This window comes from Martes martes (genome assembly GCF_963455335.1).
Source record: "Martes martes genome assembly, contig: scaffold_335, whole genome shotgun sequence".
Taxonomy (NCBI): domain Eukaryota; kingdom Metazoa; phylum Chordata; class Mammalia; order Carnivora; family Mustelidae; genus Martes; species Martes martes.
In genome coordinates this window covers 32,847-52,436 of record NW_027666253.1, presented here as the reverse complement: position 1 = coordinate 52,436, position 19,590 = coordinate 32,847, and the positions used below count along the sequence as shown (strand labels likewise).

Genomic DNA, 19,590 nt, shown 5'->3' with positions numbered 1-19,590 from the left:
TCTCTTTCTGCCTGCCTCTCTGCCTACTTGTGATCCCTCTCTGTCAAATAAATAAAAATCTTTTTTAAAAAAAAGTTATTTTGGGTGTGAGAGTTGATTTATTGCTTTCTTTTATTGTTCTTTTCAATACTTCCTGTTTTACCTTATTAAAATAATTATTTGTGCAATTAATACCTATCATGTTTTATACAATAAAGTTACTACTCTTTAAAAGCTATTTTTCCAGATTATACAGTTATCACTAATGTGTAAGTTCCACCACAGCTCTGTCAGTATTGGTAGTTACACATTTTCAGATGCCTCTAGCTGAGGTGGCAAAATACCTGAAGTACAAAATGTAAACCCTTGGTGTGCTAATGACCTGTTCTGTGTCTTTTAATCCAGGAAGCATCTATGATTTTTATTTCCTCAAGCAAGGTAATGGACATTGGTACACATGGACAGACTATATCACCAAAGAGGAGGAACGTATCCCAGCTAATGCAAAGGTAAAAAAAAAAAGGGGGGGGTAGATTTGCCATGGAGCTTTGGTTGCTAAAATTGCCTGAATTTTCTCCAAGATGGGGTAATTGATGTCAGTTCTCTATTAGCATTTATAAGAACTTTCTTTTTTTTTAGTTTTACTTATTTACTGGACAGACAGAGATCACAAGTAGGCAGAGAGGCAGGCAGAGAGAGAGGAGGAAGCAGGCTCCCTGCTGAGCAGAGAGCCCGATGCAGGACTCGATCCCAGGACCCTGAGATCATGACCTGAGCTGAAGGCAGAGGCTTTAACCCACTGAGCCACCCAGGCGTCCCTACAAGAACTTTCAGAAAAAATTTCAAACTTGAGCTGGATCAGCCTTCAAAAGCATGGACTGTAGAATTAGAGAGCCTCAGATTCCTTACTCAACCTTCACGCTCTCTGCCTCAGTTTACTCAATGACACAGTAGCAGAAAAAATACTTGAAGGGTGTTTGCAAGAACACATGGCATGCATTATGTGCTGGATCCGTGTTGGTTGCTATTCTGATGATGAGCATTGTCGTGTGGTCAGCAGTCAATGCCAGGTGGTCATTGGTGGTCATTACCTCTCAGAGATCTCAGCCAAAAAGGATCGTTTTCTTCAAAATTCCCAGAGAAGTTTTCCTTGATGAGAATTCTTAGAGAAACAGGTCCGATGAATGGGTTTTCTGGTTAGCAGATGAGTCAGCTACAACTCCTGCTTATTTCCCTGTGGAAAATTTGCCTCTGTTAGTAGTATCTCATGGACATACTTTCTTTTTCTGGGGGTGATTAGAGACCATTCAGGCCCCAAATGGAGTGGCGGAGAGTGAATGGAAAAGTGGGGATATTGACAATAAAGTCAGACAGCTGGCAGGACCACCGCTGCTCCTGAAGATGGTGTGATGAGCAGAGGTGGATGTGTGCTGAATCCAGAACCCACTCTGGGGGCTGAGTGTTGTGCAGAAGCCCCAAGCACACAGGTCCAAAACTTTAATTCTCCTTAAAGAGCTTTGTCACCTGAACTCTAGAGGTTTGAAATCGTGCTGAATTCATGCAAATAAGAGAGTTCAATGCAGAGAAGATTTTAAGATCTGCTGAAAATTTTCCCCTTGTCAAACAAGTGTTCTCGTCTCTGAAAATAAAAATCTCTGAAACCCAATTTGCTTTAAACTCCATCTTGGTAGCAAAATAAGCATCTTGTGCCTGACCCTGCACTCAGAACCCCTTACCAGCTACATGGCTTTGGACAAGTGAGCCAATAATTCTCCAGCCTCATAGGATTACTGGTAAAACTGCCGAGAATAATATAGGGAAAACCTTCATAGCTCAACACCTATTCTCTTCATCTATACATCAATTCCTGCTCTGTCTGTTCCTTTTCCTTTGAGCAAATTACTTATCAAAAGAAGCCCAGCCTTTTTCTACCAGTATTCACAGAGCTGCCATGTTGCACAAACTCAGTTGGCACCATTGACATTATGGTCTAGCTTTGCTTTGGGGGCATCATTTACATAAACCACAGTGTGAATGATGCTTTCTGGACTTGTGCAAACAGTGGCTCCATGCTGGCCCCTTCCAGCCTAGACATATAAAGGAGATGTCAGCATATGATAGACATCTTCCATTCCCTTCCTCTGTTTCCATGGAGGAACCAAATGTCGCCAAATGGTTGATGACAGGGTTCAGGTTCAGAGAAGCCAAATTAAGGTAAGGTATTCCACTCAAAGTAATAGGGATTCCAGGAGCCCAAGACCAAGCCCTTAGATTCTATCTGGGGTCTGAATAACAGGAAAAGTGTCATAATCCCCATAGTGGAAAACGAGTTTAAATGGGGATGGCTCCTAGAACCAAGCATCTGAGTGTTGGGAAAAGCAGATCAAGACTAAGTGCAGGGAACGGGGGCTGAGGATCACACCCCACCCTCCCAAGCCAGGAAGTAGAATGACATATGAGAAGTGGACCTTGCCTGGGGCAAGACCAGTTGATTCAGAGCAATGATCTCAGAGGGCAATAGCTTTAGACTGGTCCTTAGTGAAATTGGTGTCTATGATATGGTAGTTTGGTGGTTAAGAATATAGACTTTGCGATCAGACAAGCTGGAATTCAAGTTCCTGCATTTCCACTTACTTGCTATATTACGTGGGCAAACTGCAGAAGAACTATAGAACTCAGTTTCCTCATCTACAAAACAGAGCCAGTAATGCCCATCTTGACATGCATGGTTTTATTTCATCCTCAAAACAGCTCAGTGACCTGGGTGCTGTTATTACCCTGTATCACAGATGAAGAAACTGAAGCCCCTGGGGAGGTTAAATACTCACTCAAAATCATAAAGTTAGTAACGGATGGAGCTGAATGCCAAGACCCAGCCTCCCTAGGCCAGTAACAAGACTGTCCCATGTCTTTGTGGTACAGGTCTCAGAACTCATCATCTCCACAATGGAGACAGCCAGACAGTCCTTCTTCTTGAAAACCTACGTGGACCATGAAATTCCAGTGCTGTTCGTGGGGCCCACAGGCACTGGCAAATCAGCCATTACCAACAATTTCCTTCTCCACCTTCCCAAAAGCACCTACCTGCCGAACTTCATCAATTTTTCCGCCCGAACCTCAGCCAATCAGACTCAGGATATCATCATGTCCAAGCTGGATCGACGGCGGAAAGGCCTGTTTGGGCCTCCCCTAGGGAAGAAAGCAGTGGTATTTGTGGGTAAGGCATTAGCCTGAATATGAACATAACCAGATTGTTCTATGCTGCAGCAAACCAGAATCTCCCACCATACAGTCCTTCTACTCTAAGGGATAATGTATTTCCGGTTAATGTAATTTAGTATTCCTTCCCTCTCCTTTTCTTCTCCATCCTTCTTCCCTTCCTTTCTTCCTCCCACACTTTTCCCTCCCCGCTTGCCTCCCTTTCTCTCATCTTTAATTTTGTCTTTCCATTCTTTCATTACCATGTATTTGTTGATCAAGTACTATATGTCACATTTTCAGTAAGTAAGACATAGTCCAAGTCTTTTTGCCTCAGTTAGGCTCCCCGTTTCTCCTGAGGTGACGATGAGCCTTTGGATCAGGGAAGGTTACCTTGTAGTGAGAATTAGTTCCAGAAGGGTGTTTACCCTCTTGTATTTCCAGAAACAACCCTCACTTTGTGATAAACCCCTCGTCCCATTTTGTGTCAGATAAAGGTTACCAGTAAATGAAGAAACTTAATAATTGATAAATAATTATTTGTGAAATAAGCACATTGAGCTTCCCCAGGATTTTACCTGATTACAAAGTACTTCCTCATTTATTTCATTTGGGCCTAACATCCCTATGAGGTTATTAACCATCATTACCATTTTACCAATCAGCTAATTGAGGCTCCAGAAGGTTAAATTCTCTGTCAAACACCTAGAAAATTCTGGAGCCATGACCCGAACCCAGGTTTTTTTTATGACAAATACATCATATTTTCCACTGTCTTACTGCTAACTCAGAGGTTTGTCATTTAGTAAAAATAATGCCCTACTGTTCTGAGTTATCTCATGTCCTTTCCTTAAAATTCATGTATTGATAGTGTATTATGTGTATTTATATCCTTGTCCACTAACATTAGCTTCTTAAAGGCTGAGATCCAATTTTATTTTGTTTTCCCTTTCTTTTCTTCCCTTTTCCGTTTCCTCCAAACTGTTCTCCCTTCCTATTTCTTATGGTATTTTCAGAAACAATTTAAGCCTTGCATCCAAACAGATCTAGGTTCAAATCTCACTTTCTAACCCAAGGCATATTGTGATTTAAATTCCATGACCCTTAGTTCTTCACCTCTAACACAAAGGTAATACTACCTTCCTTATAAAGTCATTATTTGGATTAGATGAGATAATATGTATAAAACTCCTGAAATTTTGTCTGACACAAACTTGGCATTCAGTCAGTGTTCATTAGAGAAAAATCAAGAGAGCTTCCATCTATTGAGTGTGTTCTGTGTGCAGTGACCTGTTCACAATATGCTATTGGGGGAAATCAAACTCTGCCATTGAGAAAGTCACTATCCTTGCCATTCTCGTTTTGCTCCTCAAAAACCCTAGCTCAAAACATTTCTCCCATTGCGGTTCAATTTTTACTTGGTGATCAAATTATATACCCAGTTGGCTGGGAGTATGACTGTCTTCCTCACCATCATATCCACCCAAAATTAACAAAATGTCTAGCACATAGTACAGAATCAATATATTGTGGTCGATGGAATGATAGAAAAAATTAAATACCTCTTTGTTGATGCCAATCCATGCATCCTTAAAGTCGCAGTGGGCAGAGATCTCAGTGAGGCAGGAGAATGCAGAACCTAGGAAATGCTCTTCTTATATGGTCAGAATGTCCACTGGCTGAGCTCTGACTAGAGTGGGAATGGGGCAAGTAGGCACAGTCTCTCTCAGGAGGGAATAGTTATCTATTGCCTCCTATGAGAACAAGGGATCCCAAAGACTTAAAATATGTGGCCATGCCTTCTTTCCCCAGATGACCTCAACATGCCAGCCAAAGAGGTATATGGGGCCCAGCCCCCCATTGAGCTCTTGAGACAATGGATCGACCATGGTTACTGGTTTGACAAGAAGGACACAAGCAGGCTGGACATCGTGGATGTGCTGCTTGTGACAGCCATGGGGCCCCCTGGGGGTGGAAGGAATGACATTACTGGTACGTGAAAGAAAAAGCTGTTTCCTCTTTATCATCCAGCAGAGCCAGACCACCTTCATGGATGGAGGGTTGGTACAGGGCACTCTGTCCTGATGGAAGGTGGAGAAAAGTATATTTGGGCTGTAGCTGGAAGGGTTTGGGCTAGCTCCAGGGAGTGGAATTTGAAGACTTCATGTTGAAAGTTGTGTGAAATGGACTTGAAAAGAGAATGTGAGAGTATTTTGCTAAGCCCTGGAGGAACTCTCCATATGAAAAGGAAAGTTCAGTGGGGTGATGGATTCACGTGTTGTGTTTTTTTTACAGTTCTTCAGATTGCCAAAGGTAGAACAACTAACCCAAAGTGGCCTAAACAAAATAATAATAATAATAATAATAATAATAGTTCCGCCTATCATCTAACAGTTCAGGAATACATTTGCTTCAGTGCAACTGGATTCTTGTAGGGTCTGTATTTTAATTCTGAGATACATCCTTGCTTAAGAACATTAATACCGAGGTACCTGGGTGGCTCAGTCATTGGACGTCTGCCTTTGGCTCAGGTCAAGATCCCAGCATCCTGGGATCGAGCCCCGCATCCGGCTCCCGCTCAGCGGGAAGCCTGCTTCTCCCTCTCCCATTCCCCCTGCTTGTGTTCCCTCTCTTGCACTCTCTCTCTGTCAAATAAATAATTAATCTTAAAAAAAAAAAAAAGAATCTTAATACCATTTCTAGGCTTAAGATTCTTTGACCTCACTCTCCCCTCTGACATTTAGCTTTCTTACCTGTAAAATTTTTCATAAGGAAAATGAACAGGATGATCTTATTTGGTACATTGTGTACCTAAGAATAGAGACTCAAAAATGATCACTACCAAGACATGTACTAGTAAAATTGCTGGACTTTAAAAGAAAGGAAAAAGTCTTTTGGGCATCTAGGCACAAAAGACTACATGACTTTTAAGAGAAATAAAATTAGATCATCTTAAAACTGTTCAACCACAATGCTTTATGCCAGAAGGAAATGAAATGAGAATCAAGGATTTTATAGCCAGGAAAGCTGACTTTCAGATATAAAAGGAAAACTGTTATCAGAATGCAAGAAGTCAGATTTATGTCTACAAACCTTTTCTTGGGAACATACTAGAAAATGGGTTTCACATGATCAAAATTACGGTAAAGAAATAAGTTTTATATGCAACTAATAAATCATTGAACACTACAACAAAAACTTATGAAGTACTATATGTTGGCTAACTGAACATAAAGAAAAAAATTTTTAAGAATAAAGTATTTCATTATGCAGCCCACCAAAAAACCCAAAATCTTGCCATTTGCAATGACGTGGATGGAACTAGAGGGTATTATGCTGAGTGAAATAAGTCAATCAGAGAAAGACAATTATATGATCTCTCTGATATGAGGAATTTGAGAGGCAGGGTGGGGGGTCATGGGGGGTTGGGAGGGAAAAAATGAAACAAGATGGGATCGGGAGGGAGACAAACCATAAGAGACTCTTAATCTCATGAAACAAACTGAGGGTTGCTGGGGAGTGTGGGGGTAGGGATAGGGTGGCTGCGTTATGGACATTGGGGAGGGTACGTGCTATAGTGAGTATTGTGAAATGTGTAAGCCTAATGATGCGCAGACCTGTACCCCTGGGGCAAATAATACATTATATGTTAATTAAAAAATAAAGTATTTCAATATTCAAAATTTATTTGAAAAAAAGAAATAGAGCAACTGGTAGTAAACGTTAAATATGTGGTTATTTGCTGAACTAAGACTACCTGGGAGAGATTACAATATGTAAAGGCTATGAGACCCAGTCTTGTAGATACAGAAGAGTTGAAAATGGAGGGGAGATTAGGAGAGCAAGTACAAAAAGTTTTAAATTGTTTTCAGTTCTCATAATTGGTAGTGGTACTATATTTTTATTCTAAGATCTTTGTGTAAAGTAGGATTATACAAACAAGTTATTGCAAAATTTTCTATTTCCACTGACCCTTGTGTCCTTGAGAACAGGGAGTCTCAGTATGGAAGAAAGGAGATCAAGATGTAATATAGATGAAATTAAGTGAAAGCCCTGCATTCCTAAATTAGAAATATCAGTAGTAACTCATGAGGCACTAGGTCTGGGAAATAATAAACAACTCATTAACACTGAACATGCCTAGCACCCAGATTGTTTTGAAATCCAATTTCCTACTAAAAGAAACCACAGCTTCTTGAGAAATGGCTGATTGCATCTCTAGAACAGAAAATATACAAAATGAGCTTGTAACTTCTTGATATACCAGATAATGAGAAAGCTTTTAAAGGTTTAACAGTCATGTCAACAGGACTCAGTTGGCAACATAAGGAAGCCCTCACTGGCCAAAGATGGGAAAATTTGAGCTTCAACAATGATTGCAATTTTAATGGATTGGAATTTATCAAAATATATTTAAATCCATTAGTCTATTATAACAATGATAGTTGTTCATTTTCAGAGGATGGTAAGGAACCCATTTATTATCTTGAAAACTGATAAATAAATGGAAAGAATCAAATATGTATCCTGATTTTCTTATATGAAATGTACCATGGTATAAGCAAATCCTAGAGGTTTGAACCATAAAATATTACAGCTAATATATGAAAAGAGATGATAGAATCAGAAAATCATCATTTTACACTAATGAGCGAATTAGTGGTTCTAGCCATTGAGCATCCATAGCTACCAACGTCACAAAAGGAGAGATATCATTATGTCTCTAATGAAAGAATATACTATCATCTACCATCTGGCCCTAGATGGAATCTTAATCTGATCAAATCTCTAAATCTAGCTGCAAATTACTATGAAATACATATGAGGACAGAGGAACAGAATTAACTGTACCATGAGTATGCAATGAACAAAATCCTAACTGTGGAAACTCTACTGGTCAAACAGCCCAGATACTCATCAGACAAAAGATGAAAGAAAGGGATGGAAGGGGAACCTATAGATTAAAAGAGACTTAAAAGACATATCAAGTTTTTTTTTTTTAAATTGGGAGGGTTAAACTCTGTCATGTAGGAATGAACACTTGGGAGATAAAAACATAAAGAAAGGGGCGCCTGGGTGGCTCAGTGGGTTAAGCCTCTGCCTTCGGCTCAGGTCATGATCTCAGGGTCCTGGGATCGAGCCCCACATCGGGCTCTCTGCTCGGCAGGGAGCCTGCTTCCCCCCTCTCTCTGCCTGCCTCTCTGCCTACTTGTGATCTCTGTCTGTCAAATAAATCTTTAAAAAAAAAAACATAAAGAAACGCAAGACAGCAAATTATTATAAAAGTCAGGGTAATAGTAACCTTAGGAGAGAGACAGAGAGAAGGCTATGATTGGGATGGAATATACGGAGGGACATCTGTGAAGGGTTGGCGAAGCTTTATTTTTTGACTTGGATGGTAGACATAAGGGTGCTGACCTTATGATGATTCACTAAACTTTATATTTGTTTTTGTCTGGTTTTCAGTATCTGCATTTTATTTTATGTAATAAAATGCTTTTTAAAAACAGATATGCAGACAAATTTATAGAAATAGAAAATAGGTTGTCTGTTGCCAAGGGCTCCAGCGAAATGGAAAGTAACTGCTAATGGGTACAAGATTTCTTTCTAAGGTGATTAAAATGTTCTAAAATTGATCGTGATGCTGGTTTCACAACTCAAATATTAAAAAATGAATCGTGTACTTTAAATGGGTGAATCACATAGTATGTGAATTATATCTCAATAAAGCTGATACATAGATATATAAATACAAATATATAGATGTCTAATATTAGATAGGTAGGTAAATACAGATATAGGTAGATATGTAAGGATACCAAATTAATAGTGGCTAATTGGGGGAAGAATGGATTTGGTATGTGGGGTTAAGTCAAAGATGACGCTCATTTTCTATAAAAATATTTCTGAATTGACTATTTTATAATGATCACATATTACCTTCACTTTTAAAAACAATCTTGAACACTAGTTTAGTGCTGTTAATAGGATTTCTGCAATCATGGAGATGTTCTGCATTTCCATTACATGATACAAAAGCCAAGCACTAGTCACATGTTACTCTTGTGCCCTTGAAATGTGGCTAGTAAGCCTGAGGAAATTATTTTTTAATTTAATATTAATTAGGTTTAGGGGCGCCTAGGTGGCTCAGTGGGCCTCTGCCTTTGGCTCGGGTCATGATCTCAGGGTCCTGAGATCGAGCCCCACATCGGGCTCTCTGCTCGGCGGGGAGTCTGCTTCCCCCTCTCTCTGCCTGCCTCTCTGCCTACTTGTGATCTCGGTCTGCCAAATAAATAAATAAAATCTTTTTAAAAAATGTTAATTAGGTTTAAATAGCCATCTGTGGTTAGAGGCTGCCATATTGGATATCACAGCTCTAGAACAATAAAGCCGAGGAAAACTTACTCTTTCGTATCCCAGGATCCCAAGGCCCAGGAGGTATGTGTGAGTGTGTGTGTTTTCCAGGACGATTCACTCGCCATCTAAATATTATTTCCATCAACGCCTTTGAGGATGACATTTTAACCAAGATTTTCAGTTCAATTGCTGACTGGCACTTTGGGAAAGGATTTGACGTGATGTTCTTAAGGTAAGAGGTTTCTGTGTCTTCCGCAGTATTGGCCCCTATCCTCAGCTCTGGCTCCTCCTTGTTGAATCTGCCTTTCCCTTCCTCCCAAGGTATGGAAAGATGCTGGTACAAGCTACTATGACAATTTATAAAACTGCAGTGGAGAACTTCTTGCCAACCCCCTCCAAGTCTCATTACATCTTTAACTTACGGGACTTTTCACGAGTTATCCAAGGGGTACTGCTCTGCCCGCACACTCACCTGCAGGTCAGACACTATCATTTCTGTTATCAAGTTCACTCAGCAATATCCTTGGCTGCATGGAATAAACAGCATAATAGTAATAGCTAACTTTTTTTAAGCATTTATCTCTGCTAGGCCTTGTGCTAAGTATTTTATAAACATTATCTTCTTTAATATAGCTCAGCCAACCCCAGGATTTAGAAAGAGAACTACCACCTCTGGTACCACCTTCCATTCATACAAATAATTAACCCTGGATTTTCAGGATGTGGAAAAATTTATCCGGCTGTGGATCCATGAGGTTTATCGGGTATTCTATGACCGTCTGATTGACCATGAGGACAGACAGGTCTTCTTCAACATGGTGAAGGAAACCACATCCAGTTGTTTCAAGCAGACTATGGAGAAGGTAAGCCAGACCCTATGAGCATTTGGCCTAAGAAATGATCCCAAATACTTGACTATGTTAGTCTCAGATTTCAGGTTTGCTTGCTAGTGGAGACTCATAGCTCTGCTTTCTGAATCTCAGGAAATGGGATTGAGTCATCTAGTCACTTGATTTGATAGTATACTTGGCCCAACTTTGTTTCACTTCCCTGATAACATATACATTTGTATCCAGTCAAAGTGGTTTATGATCTGATGTAATTGTTTATAATTAACTTAAAATACACTTTTAAGGTTAATTAGTTTGTGGGTTGAGAAATGAACTGTGAAATTTTTACAGTTTGAGGCCCTGGTAAAGCCCAAGTAGAAGAGTGTCATGGTTTCCCATTTGTAAATATTTTCTTTCCCATTTTGATGTAAGAAAAGTTGTTTTAAGCCTATGCATTTACATCATCCAGTTGTACCTCTATTGTTAAGAGGCTGCGATTTCTCCACAGAAAAATTGCAGGTATTTCATATTGCATCCAGAGGCTAAGTGCAGAAGTACTACCAGGTTCTAATATCAGGAAGAGAAAGAATCTAGAACATTCCTACTCTAGCCACAGAGTGGGGACCAAGGGTAGCACCTGTACTTTTGTTTGGTGAAGGAGCAAGCACATAAAAAAATTGGTGCCTAGCCTTTTGGATGATCCATTGGGATCTCACAGTCTGACCACCAACATTTTAACAATTTGGCAAACAGATCAACTCTCACTTTCATGCATTTTTCTCTAATGTCCTTTTATCATAGTCTTTATACCCATCAGATCCAAATATAATGTATTACAAAATTATTGATGAACCCTCACTTTGGAGAATACATTCAAGAGGAAACAAGCATATCTCTTGTTCCCTCCCTCTATACCTGCCATCTTGATTGGGCCACTGGTGGAATGCCTGGCTGAGATTTATCTTTCCCACAGGTCCTCATTCACCTGTCACCCACTGGAAAGATTGTTGACGATAATATCCGTAGCCTCTTCTTTGGAGATTTCTTCAAGCCACAAAGTGACCGCAAAATCTATGATGAGATCACTGACCTGAAACAGCTCACAGTGGTCATGGAGTACTACCTGGAAGAGTTCAACAACATCAGCAAGGCCCCCATGTCCTTGGTCATGTTCAGGTTTGCCATTGAGCACATCTCCAGGATCTGCAGGGTCCTAAAGCAGGACAAAGGCCACTTGCTCCTGGTGGGCATCGGGGGCAGCGGGCGACAGAGTGCCAGCAAACTGTCCACATTCATGAACTCATACGAGCTATACCAGATTGAGATCACCAAGAACTACTCAAATCACGACTGGCGGGAAGATCTGAAGAAGATCATGCTGCAGGTTGGAGTAGCCAACAAGAGTACCGTGTTCCTCTTTGCTGATAACCAAATCAAGGATGAATCATTTATTGAGGACATCAACATGCTTCTGAACACAGGGGATGTGCCCAACATCTTCCCGGCTGATGAGAAGGCTGACCTTGTAGAGAAAATGCAAATGGCAGCCAGGACAGAAGGCGAGAAGATTGAAGTCACTCCTCTTTCTATGTATAACTTCTTTATTGACAGGGTGAAGAAGAACCTTCACATTGTCCTTGGTAAGAAGAAGCAAACTCAGTTTGCCCCTTTTCTCTGGAGTGTCCTAAACTCAGTCCTCTTACAATAGTCCAAGGATTAATCTAGCCATGGCAACCACCCAGGGGTTTGTGCCTAAATTCCTATGGAAAATGACCTGCTCCTAAACCACTATTTTATTTTATTGTTTTTTTTAAAGATTCCATTTATCTATTATTTGAGAGAGAGAGAGAGAGAATGACAGAGAGAGAGCATGAGAGGAGAGAGGTCAGTAGGAGAAATAGACTCCGTGTCAAGCAGGGAGCCCAATGTGGGACTCGATCCTGGGACTCAAGGATCATGACCCAAGCCGAAAGCAGTCCCTTAGCCAACTGAGACACCCACTAAACCACTATTTTAAACCACGCCCTAAACCACTATTTTAAAACTGTTCCACTTGTCTCAATTCATTTTTTTTTTTTAAGATTTATTTATCCATTTCAGAGAGAGAGAGGGAGAGGGGGAGAGAGCAGGGGAACAGGCAGAGAGAGAAGGAGAGGGAGAATCTCAAGCAGACTCTGCACTGAACACTGTGCCCAATACAGGGCTCAATCTCATGATCCTGAGATCATGACCTGAGCTAAAATCAAGAGTTGGACGACTGGAGCACCTGGGTGGCTCAGTGGGTTAAAGCTTCTGCCTTCAGCTCAGGTCATGATCTCAGCATCCTGGGATTGAGCCCTGCATCAGGCTCTCTGCTCAGCAGGGACTCTGTTTCCCTTCCTCTCTCTCTGCCTGCCTCTCTGCCTACTTATGATCTCTCTCTGTCAAATAAATAAATAAAATCTTAAAAAAAAAAAAAAAGAGTTGGACGACTGACTGAGTCACCCAGGTGCCCCTCCTTTTTTTTTTTTTTTTAATTTAAATTTTACTTAGTTAACATACAGTGCAATATTGGTTTCTGGAGTAGAACAACACCTAGTGCTCATCGCAAGTACCTTCCTTAATACCTATCACGCACCTAGCCCCTCCCCACATACTATTCTCAATTCTCTAAATTCTCCTCTGAACCTTCTCCTTCCTTTTAGTGCATTACCCTGGTGGCTCACATCTGAAGTTCTTCAGTCTGAATGACAACCTCAATCTATCCAAAAAAAACTAGGGGCTGTATTTAATACTTTTCTCTCATGTTACCATGTCATGTCAATTTTCACCTCCTCCTTTTTTCTTATAACCACCTATTTATCTCCATCTCCACCCCCTTTGCATTAGCTAAATTGCCATCATCTTGCCCAGCCTCACCTCTGCAAACTTCTAACTATTCTCTCTATGTCTACTCTTGTCCATTCCAAACCTTTTTGTTCCACTGGCTCATGGGTTTTTTGTTTTTTTTTTGCATGTATTGCAAATTTGATTGCTGTGTACACACACACACACACACACACACACACACACACAATATGCCTTCTATCAGGATAAATGCCAAAATTCCTAATCTATGGTTTTATAAGGCTACCTTCCATACTTTCCCCTTTTTTCTCTCCACGCTCCTCTCAAACCAAGCTTCCCCTTCTCTCTCTGTTCTTCAGCCACAGTGACCTCCTCATATTTCCACCTGTGTATCATGCTTCCTCCTACCACATTGAACCTAAATAAAAAATGTACGGAATTTAGCCAGAATTTGTGCTTGGATGGATATGGGGTCAGAAATAAGCCAATGGCCCCCACTCAGTTTCCATAAGTAACTAGTATGGGGCATCCATGGTTCCCTTATGTCTGAGTCAACACAAATAGAGCAAGAAGATCAAAGGGCACAAACCATGCTGGCTAAGGGATGCAAAATATCTGGAAAGGAGAACAAATGGGCTTGGGACACCAGTCAGAAGGTTATTATAATATTCTGAATTCCCATCATAAAGTTGAATGAAAATACCCTATGATTCCCCTGTGCTTCCCAGGCATTCATCATAACTATTCCCATTACACCCCCGGAGTAGCTACAGGAAACCAACCCCTTACCCACCAGAATCCTTGGAAAGAACTGCCTGGCTCCTTGCCTTGGAGGAAGGAAACTAACCAAGTCTGTTTTTCATTAGCCATGAGCCCAGTTGGGGACGCCTTTCGGAACCGGCTGCGGATGTTCCCTTCACTGATCAATTGCTGTACAATTGATTGGTTCCAGTCCTGGCCCACGGATGCCCTGGAGTTGGTAGCCAACAAATTTCTGGAAGATGTGGAGCTGGATGACAATATTCGGATAGAGTAAGCATTAGCTGCATTTTAGTACCCTAACCAAATATTCCATAATGAAAATCCAATTGTTGGCTGTGTTGTTATTATTGATTTAAGATTTCTCAACTTCTGCATTGAAAATCATATTTAGTTAGATATTTAAACACCTTTGCTGAAAAAGAATGAAATTTCATTGTTCAGAATTGTTCTGGAGATGCACTGTTGTCATAACTATGAGAACTTAGCTCTAATAATATAGCTATTTCAATAGTTATAGGGCATACCTTCTCAGTAGGGGTGACATCGCTGTCAAGGAGATGAAAATTGGTTATTATGAGGGTGGAAAAAAAAACTTAGTCTTTTATATGTAAAGTACAGATATACAAAAACAGCCCACAAAGTGCACTTAATTTTGGCTAGAGTAAGGGAAAATAAGGGAATGTTGACCTTCCTGGGTGCCCCATGAAGCCAATGGTCATGTCATCTCCTTTGTCGGACTCTATATCCTTAGTGTTTAGCAGGTGCCTGGACATAGTAATTCAGTTACTGTTTATTAAATGAATGAATTGAAAATGAAGAAGTAGGTAAAGGTCAGAATATTGATGACTCTAAATTCCATTTTAAGAACGTTGCACTTTATGCTCTCAGCCAGAAGTCCGTTAACTTGGGTCCATAGGCTCATGAACAGAATTCAGAGGATCAGTTAATGTGAATGGAGAAAAATTATATGTTTATTTTCATGGACATCTAACTGGCATATTGAAGTCCTTTCAATAATGAATGTAGACAATAAATCCCAGTAGGATTAGCAGGACTTGTTACCAACAGGACTCACAATTGTATGTGTTTTTAATAATTCACTGAGTCATTATAGATACGTCAGTATGTCATTTCCAAAGTTGTGGCGGGTTTTAGATCTGCTGCCCAGTCTTATCATTTAATGTAGAGGTCAGCAAAGCATGATCTCCTGGCCAAGTCCAATTCACAGCCTGTTTTTATAAATAAAGTATTATTGGAACACAGCCATACCATTTTGCCCAAACACAACAGCAGACTTCAGTAGTTACTATTATTCAACCATGCGGACCATTGATTTTACTATTTGGCCCTTTCCAGAAAAAGTTTGCTGATCCCTGGCATATAACAAATTTCGTTTTTAAAATATTTTGAAAATAATTTCAACATAGTTGGTTCCTTTTGTAATCCAATGTATTTTGTTTTATGCATTTTAAAACAACATTCATCAGACTGTCAAAGATGAAAAGTTCCTGCTTAAGCCCTGGTGATTCACCAAAGTGATCAGAAGTAGGAATCACTCCCTTGAAAATCATGCTAGTAAGGATATATACATCTCCAAAACTTCTCACAGCTCTGTTTACCTGTCTTTGAGGATTTGGGGCTCTACCAGGCCATAGTCAGTGTGTACCTTCTCAGATTCTCACATGGATAGCCACAGCTGTGCTAGGTCTATCTGGAGAACACGGCACCCGCCTAACCATCCTCTTGTCCTTGGTAGGGTTATCTCCATGTGCAAATATTTCCAGGAGAGTGTGAAGAACCTGTCACTTGATTATTACAACACACTTTGCAGACACAACTACGTCACCCCCACCTCCTACCTCGAATTGATCCTAACCTTTAAGACCCTCCTCAACACCAAGAGGCATGAGGTTGATATGATGAGGAACCGTTACCTGACAGGTCTGCAGAAACTAGAGTTTGCATCTTCACAGGTGAGCACTGCTGCAACAGAATGGGGACATAGAGGTCCAGGATTAGGTGGATGCGGTGAGGTCACTATGTAAAGACAGCATCTACTCCTAGACTTGCAGAGCTCACCTTGCTTGCCTCAGCTTCAGCCCAGCCCTAAGAGATTCTGTCTTCCTTTAAGATTTTGGTATTTTATTCATTATGGATGAACCTTGGATGTGTTATCTCACCCCTTGGGCCTCAGTTTCGTCTTCTGTATAAAGGGGCTCTGTTCCACACAAAGAAACCACGATGCAGAGAGGCCAGAAGATTTGACGAGACCGTACATGCAGCCTCATGAGTAGGCAGTACAAATGGTCAGGCCAAAACTGAAACTCAGCTCTGCATAATTCCAGAACCTGCGTTCCTAACCAGGCCAGCATGCTGGGCCTCTCTCAAATGCTTGCTGGAGACAGTGGTTGCAAGATTATGAAACCCTTCTCAAATATGTATCTGAGCTGCCTTTAGAAGGTAGAATCAGGGGGCGCCTGGGTGGCTCAGTGGGTTAAAGCCACTGCCTTCGGCTCAGGTCATGACCCCGGCATCCTGGGATTGAGCCCCGCATCGGGCTCTCTGCTCAGCAGGGAGCCTGCTTCCTCCCTTCTCTCTCTCCTACTTGTGATCTGTCTGTCAAATAAATAAATAAAATCTTTAAAAAAAAAAAAAAAAAGAAGGTAGAATCAGGGCTGTTGGATCCAAAAAAATTGCACAATTCTCCTGAAAGTTAGTGAGCTCTCCACCATTAGAGGTGTTCAAACACAGGTTGGAAAACCCTTAGCAGGAATGCTTTAGAGGGCACCAGACTATTGGGGAAAGTGGCCTTGAAAGTTCCTCTTATTCTGAGTATCTCAGACGCATATGTTTTCTTCGTTGACTGTTTAAAAAAAGTAAGTTTTTTTTCCCTAACTTACTTTTATTCTATCTCTCCCTGCCCCCAGTACTAAAATTTAGTATTGGCTCAAGAGCACGGAGAAAACTGTACCTTTAAAAAAATGTTTAAGTTTACCATTCTCTGTCTAGTGTCTAGCCCCATGCTTGATAATTTACAACACCTAATATGAACTCAGCAACTAAGCACTGAAAGATCAAAGAGGAAAATTCCAGCCAACAAATGCATACCCAGTACCATGGGAAAATCATTAGTACTTTCTGCCTATATGACAGTTTGGAGAATTGTTTCAACTCCTGCCAACCGTGCCACTCTCGGCATTGACATAACTGACTCCCCACCCCACTACCCCTATCCTAGGTAGCAGTAATGCAAGTACAGCTGACTGCTCTCCAGCCTCAACTCATCCAGACATCCGAGGAGACAGCCAAGATGATGGTGAAAATTGAGGAGGAAACGAGAGAAGCTGATGCCAAGAAACTTCTGGTGCAGGCAGATGAAAAAGAAGCCAATGCTGCCGCTGCCATTGCTCAAGGAATCAAGGTATAAAAAGCCAAGAGGAAATGGGAGGGAAGCAGCATTTTTCAGGCTTATCCATTCTCTCACTAGAGCCTAACACAGCCCTGCAGGGTGTGTTTGGTCAGGCCCATCCTGCAGCAGAGGAGAGTGAGACTTAAAAAAGACAGATGACTTTCCAAGTATCATGTAGCTAGTAAGTGATGAAGAAGATCTCTGTGACATGTGGCTCTCCCCAGGAGGAATGATTGTTTTCCAAATATTCTCCATCTCACTCAGGGCCAAGGCCTACAAGACCAAACATGATCTAACCTCCTCTCACTACTTTTTCCTCATTCACTCTGCTCTGGCCACACTAGCCTCCCAGCTATTCCTCAGAGAAATACAAAGACACTCTCCCACCCCAGGGCCCTTGCACTGGCTGTTTTCTGTCTGTCTCCTTCACCTCCATCATGTGTTTGCTCAGATGTGCCTGGCATGTTACAGGTGTGGAATCAATCATTGTCAAATGACAGAATGTTGAACCTAGAAGACCGTACTTGAAGGTGATTTGTATATCAAAGAATAGCCCCGGGAAGGGCTTCATCGACATTCTGGTATTAGTAGAAAATCTATTCATGTGAAATTCATGTGATATTATATATTTCTCAACACTTTCAGTTGCGCAGTTCCATTTGACTATCATGACTACCTTGAACTTAGGAATCACAGTATCAATGACACTGAAGTTTCATGGCGAAGCAACTTTTCAGAGTTGCACAGCTCCTGAGTAGGTTTAGAATCCAAGTATATTGGCACTTAGCTCAAGATAACTTGTCCCTACTCAGCAGTTAGAAAATCTTCCTTGACCATTCTTCCAAAAAAAAAAAAAAAAAAAAAGCTTTAATGAGAAGTTGCTTATGTCTGGCTTCTAGGATAAATAAGTCGTGGGGCACTTTCTTGAAAAGGGCAGGCCTTCCAGACTGGCTTTTCTCCAGTGAGTCCTGAGACCTGGTCTCTAGTACCTCCCTGGTCTCAGAGTCACACAGTGAACGTCCTAGAGAAGAGAGATGTGTGCTCACCTGTAGTCCCAGGGGCGCAGCCAGGAGCCCAGTGGAACCATAAAAGATGGTGACCACGAGGGACCAGAATCCAGGGGGGTGTTTTGCCATGCCAAGATGATAGTAATAGCTACTACTTATCAGCACCATCCTTGTTTCTTGTAATCCTTCATTTAACAAATATTTATTGAATACTAGCTGCATGCTGGCCCCTTCCTAGGCAGTGGATCAAGATAGACACAATTCCTTCCTTCATGGAGACTGTATTCTCTTGTCCTTGATTTACACTGCCTTTTATCATTCCAACAGCCGTGCAAAGCACATGGTGTCATTCCCAGCTTACAGATAAGGAAATCATGGTACAAGAACTATAATGACTTGTCCAAGGTCATGCAGCTATGGAGCGATGGAATCTGGGTTTAGACCTAGAGTTCTCAGATTCTGAAGCCCTTGCATTTGACTTTTATTCCAGAAGTGGCAAACTTGCAGTGAGGGAGTGCATATTTACACTGTGCACACAATATTTTTTTAAAATCTGAAATAATCCTCCACTTGTAAAAAAAAAAAAAAATCAAGAGATTTCAAGTAAAAATTCTAAATGTTCAGTTTCTCTTAGGAAGAAAATCAAGCATTCTGGCAGCACTGGACCTGCATTCCTGGGTTGCAGCCATCAGCAGCTTTGACTAGATGCTGCCCCATGGAGGTTCCAGTTCAACAAAGCCCCACCCAGTCCACTTCCCACACTCAGATCACAGGCTTGGCCCCAAGAGATGCTTGAATTTGCAATTCTTCCATGGTTTTATACTAGAATTGGGGCTCAGTATCTGCTCTGCCCCTTTCGAAACTCAGTTTTCTCATCTATAAAATGGGGATACCAAGAGAAAAACATGTAAATTTTTTAGTATGTGTCCAACACACAGAGTTTAGTGGCACACATTTATTCTCTAAAACTGTCGTTCTTCACCTTGAGCAGCCCCTTGCCACGTGTGGGTACCATCAGCTCCCCAGGATTCTGCTGCGTAATGGCAGGGGCAGATAGGGACTGGCTGGAACAGGAGGGACGCTGGAGGTGACATGGAGATGACCCACCACACCCATTCCTGGGCAGTAAACGCCGCCTTGGGTTTCGGTGTCAAGGGTGAGGTCCAAGGTTTTGCCATCTCATCCCTGAGTGTCAGGAGTGACATCCTGGAGGTGAGTCACG

The 19,590-nt window shown here is 41.3% G+C and overlaps 1 protein-coding gene across 1 annotated transcript in view; it reads left to right on the top strand.

Annotated features, from left to right (window-relative positions):
* Nucleotides 1–384: 384 nt before the first annotated feature.
* The window catches only part of LOC308338110 (dynein axonemal heavy chain 3), a gene marked incomplete at its 5' end in the record, with an annotated part of 50,862 nt that continues 31,656 nt past the window's right edge, over nucleotides 385–19,590 (top strand). Inside the window, 10 exons of the mRNA XM_080831665.1 lie at nucleotides 385–488; nucleotides 2,902–3,196; nucleotides 4,990–5,169; nucleotides 9,643–9,766; nucleotides 9,856–10,012; nucleotides 10,254–10,397; nucleotides 11,338–12,004; nucleotides 14,057–14,222; nucleotides 15,709–15,925; nucleotides 17,191–17,373. Of these exons, the coding sequence (XP_080687791.1) occupies nucleotides 385–488; nucleotides 2,902–3,196; nucleotides 4,990–5,169; nucleotides 9,643–9,766; nucleotides 9,856–10,012; nucleotides 10,254–10,397; nucleotides 11,338–12,004; nucleotides 14,057–14,222; nucleotides 15,709–15,925; nucleotides 17,191–17,373 (2,237 nt within the window). The remainder of the gene's footprint in view (nucleotides 489–2,901; nucleotides 3,197–4,989; nucleotides 5,170–9,642; nucleotides 9,767–9,855; nucleotides 10,013–10,253; nucleotides 10,398–11,337; nucleotides 12,005–14,056; nucleotides 14,223–15,708; nucleotides 15,926–17,190; nucleotides 17,374–19,590) is intronic.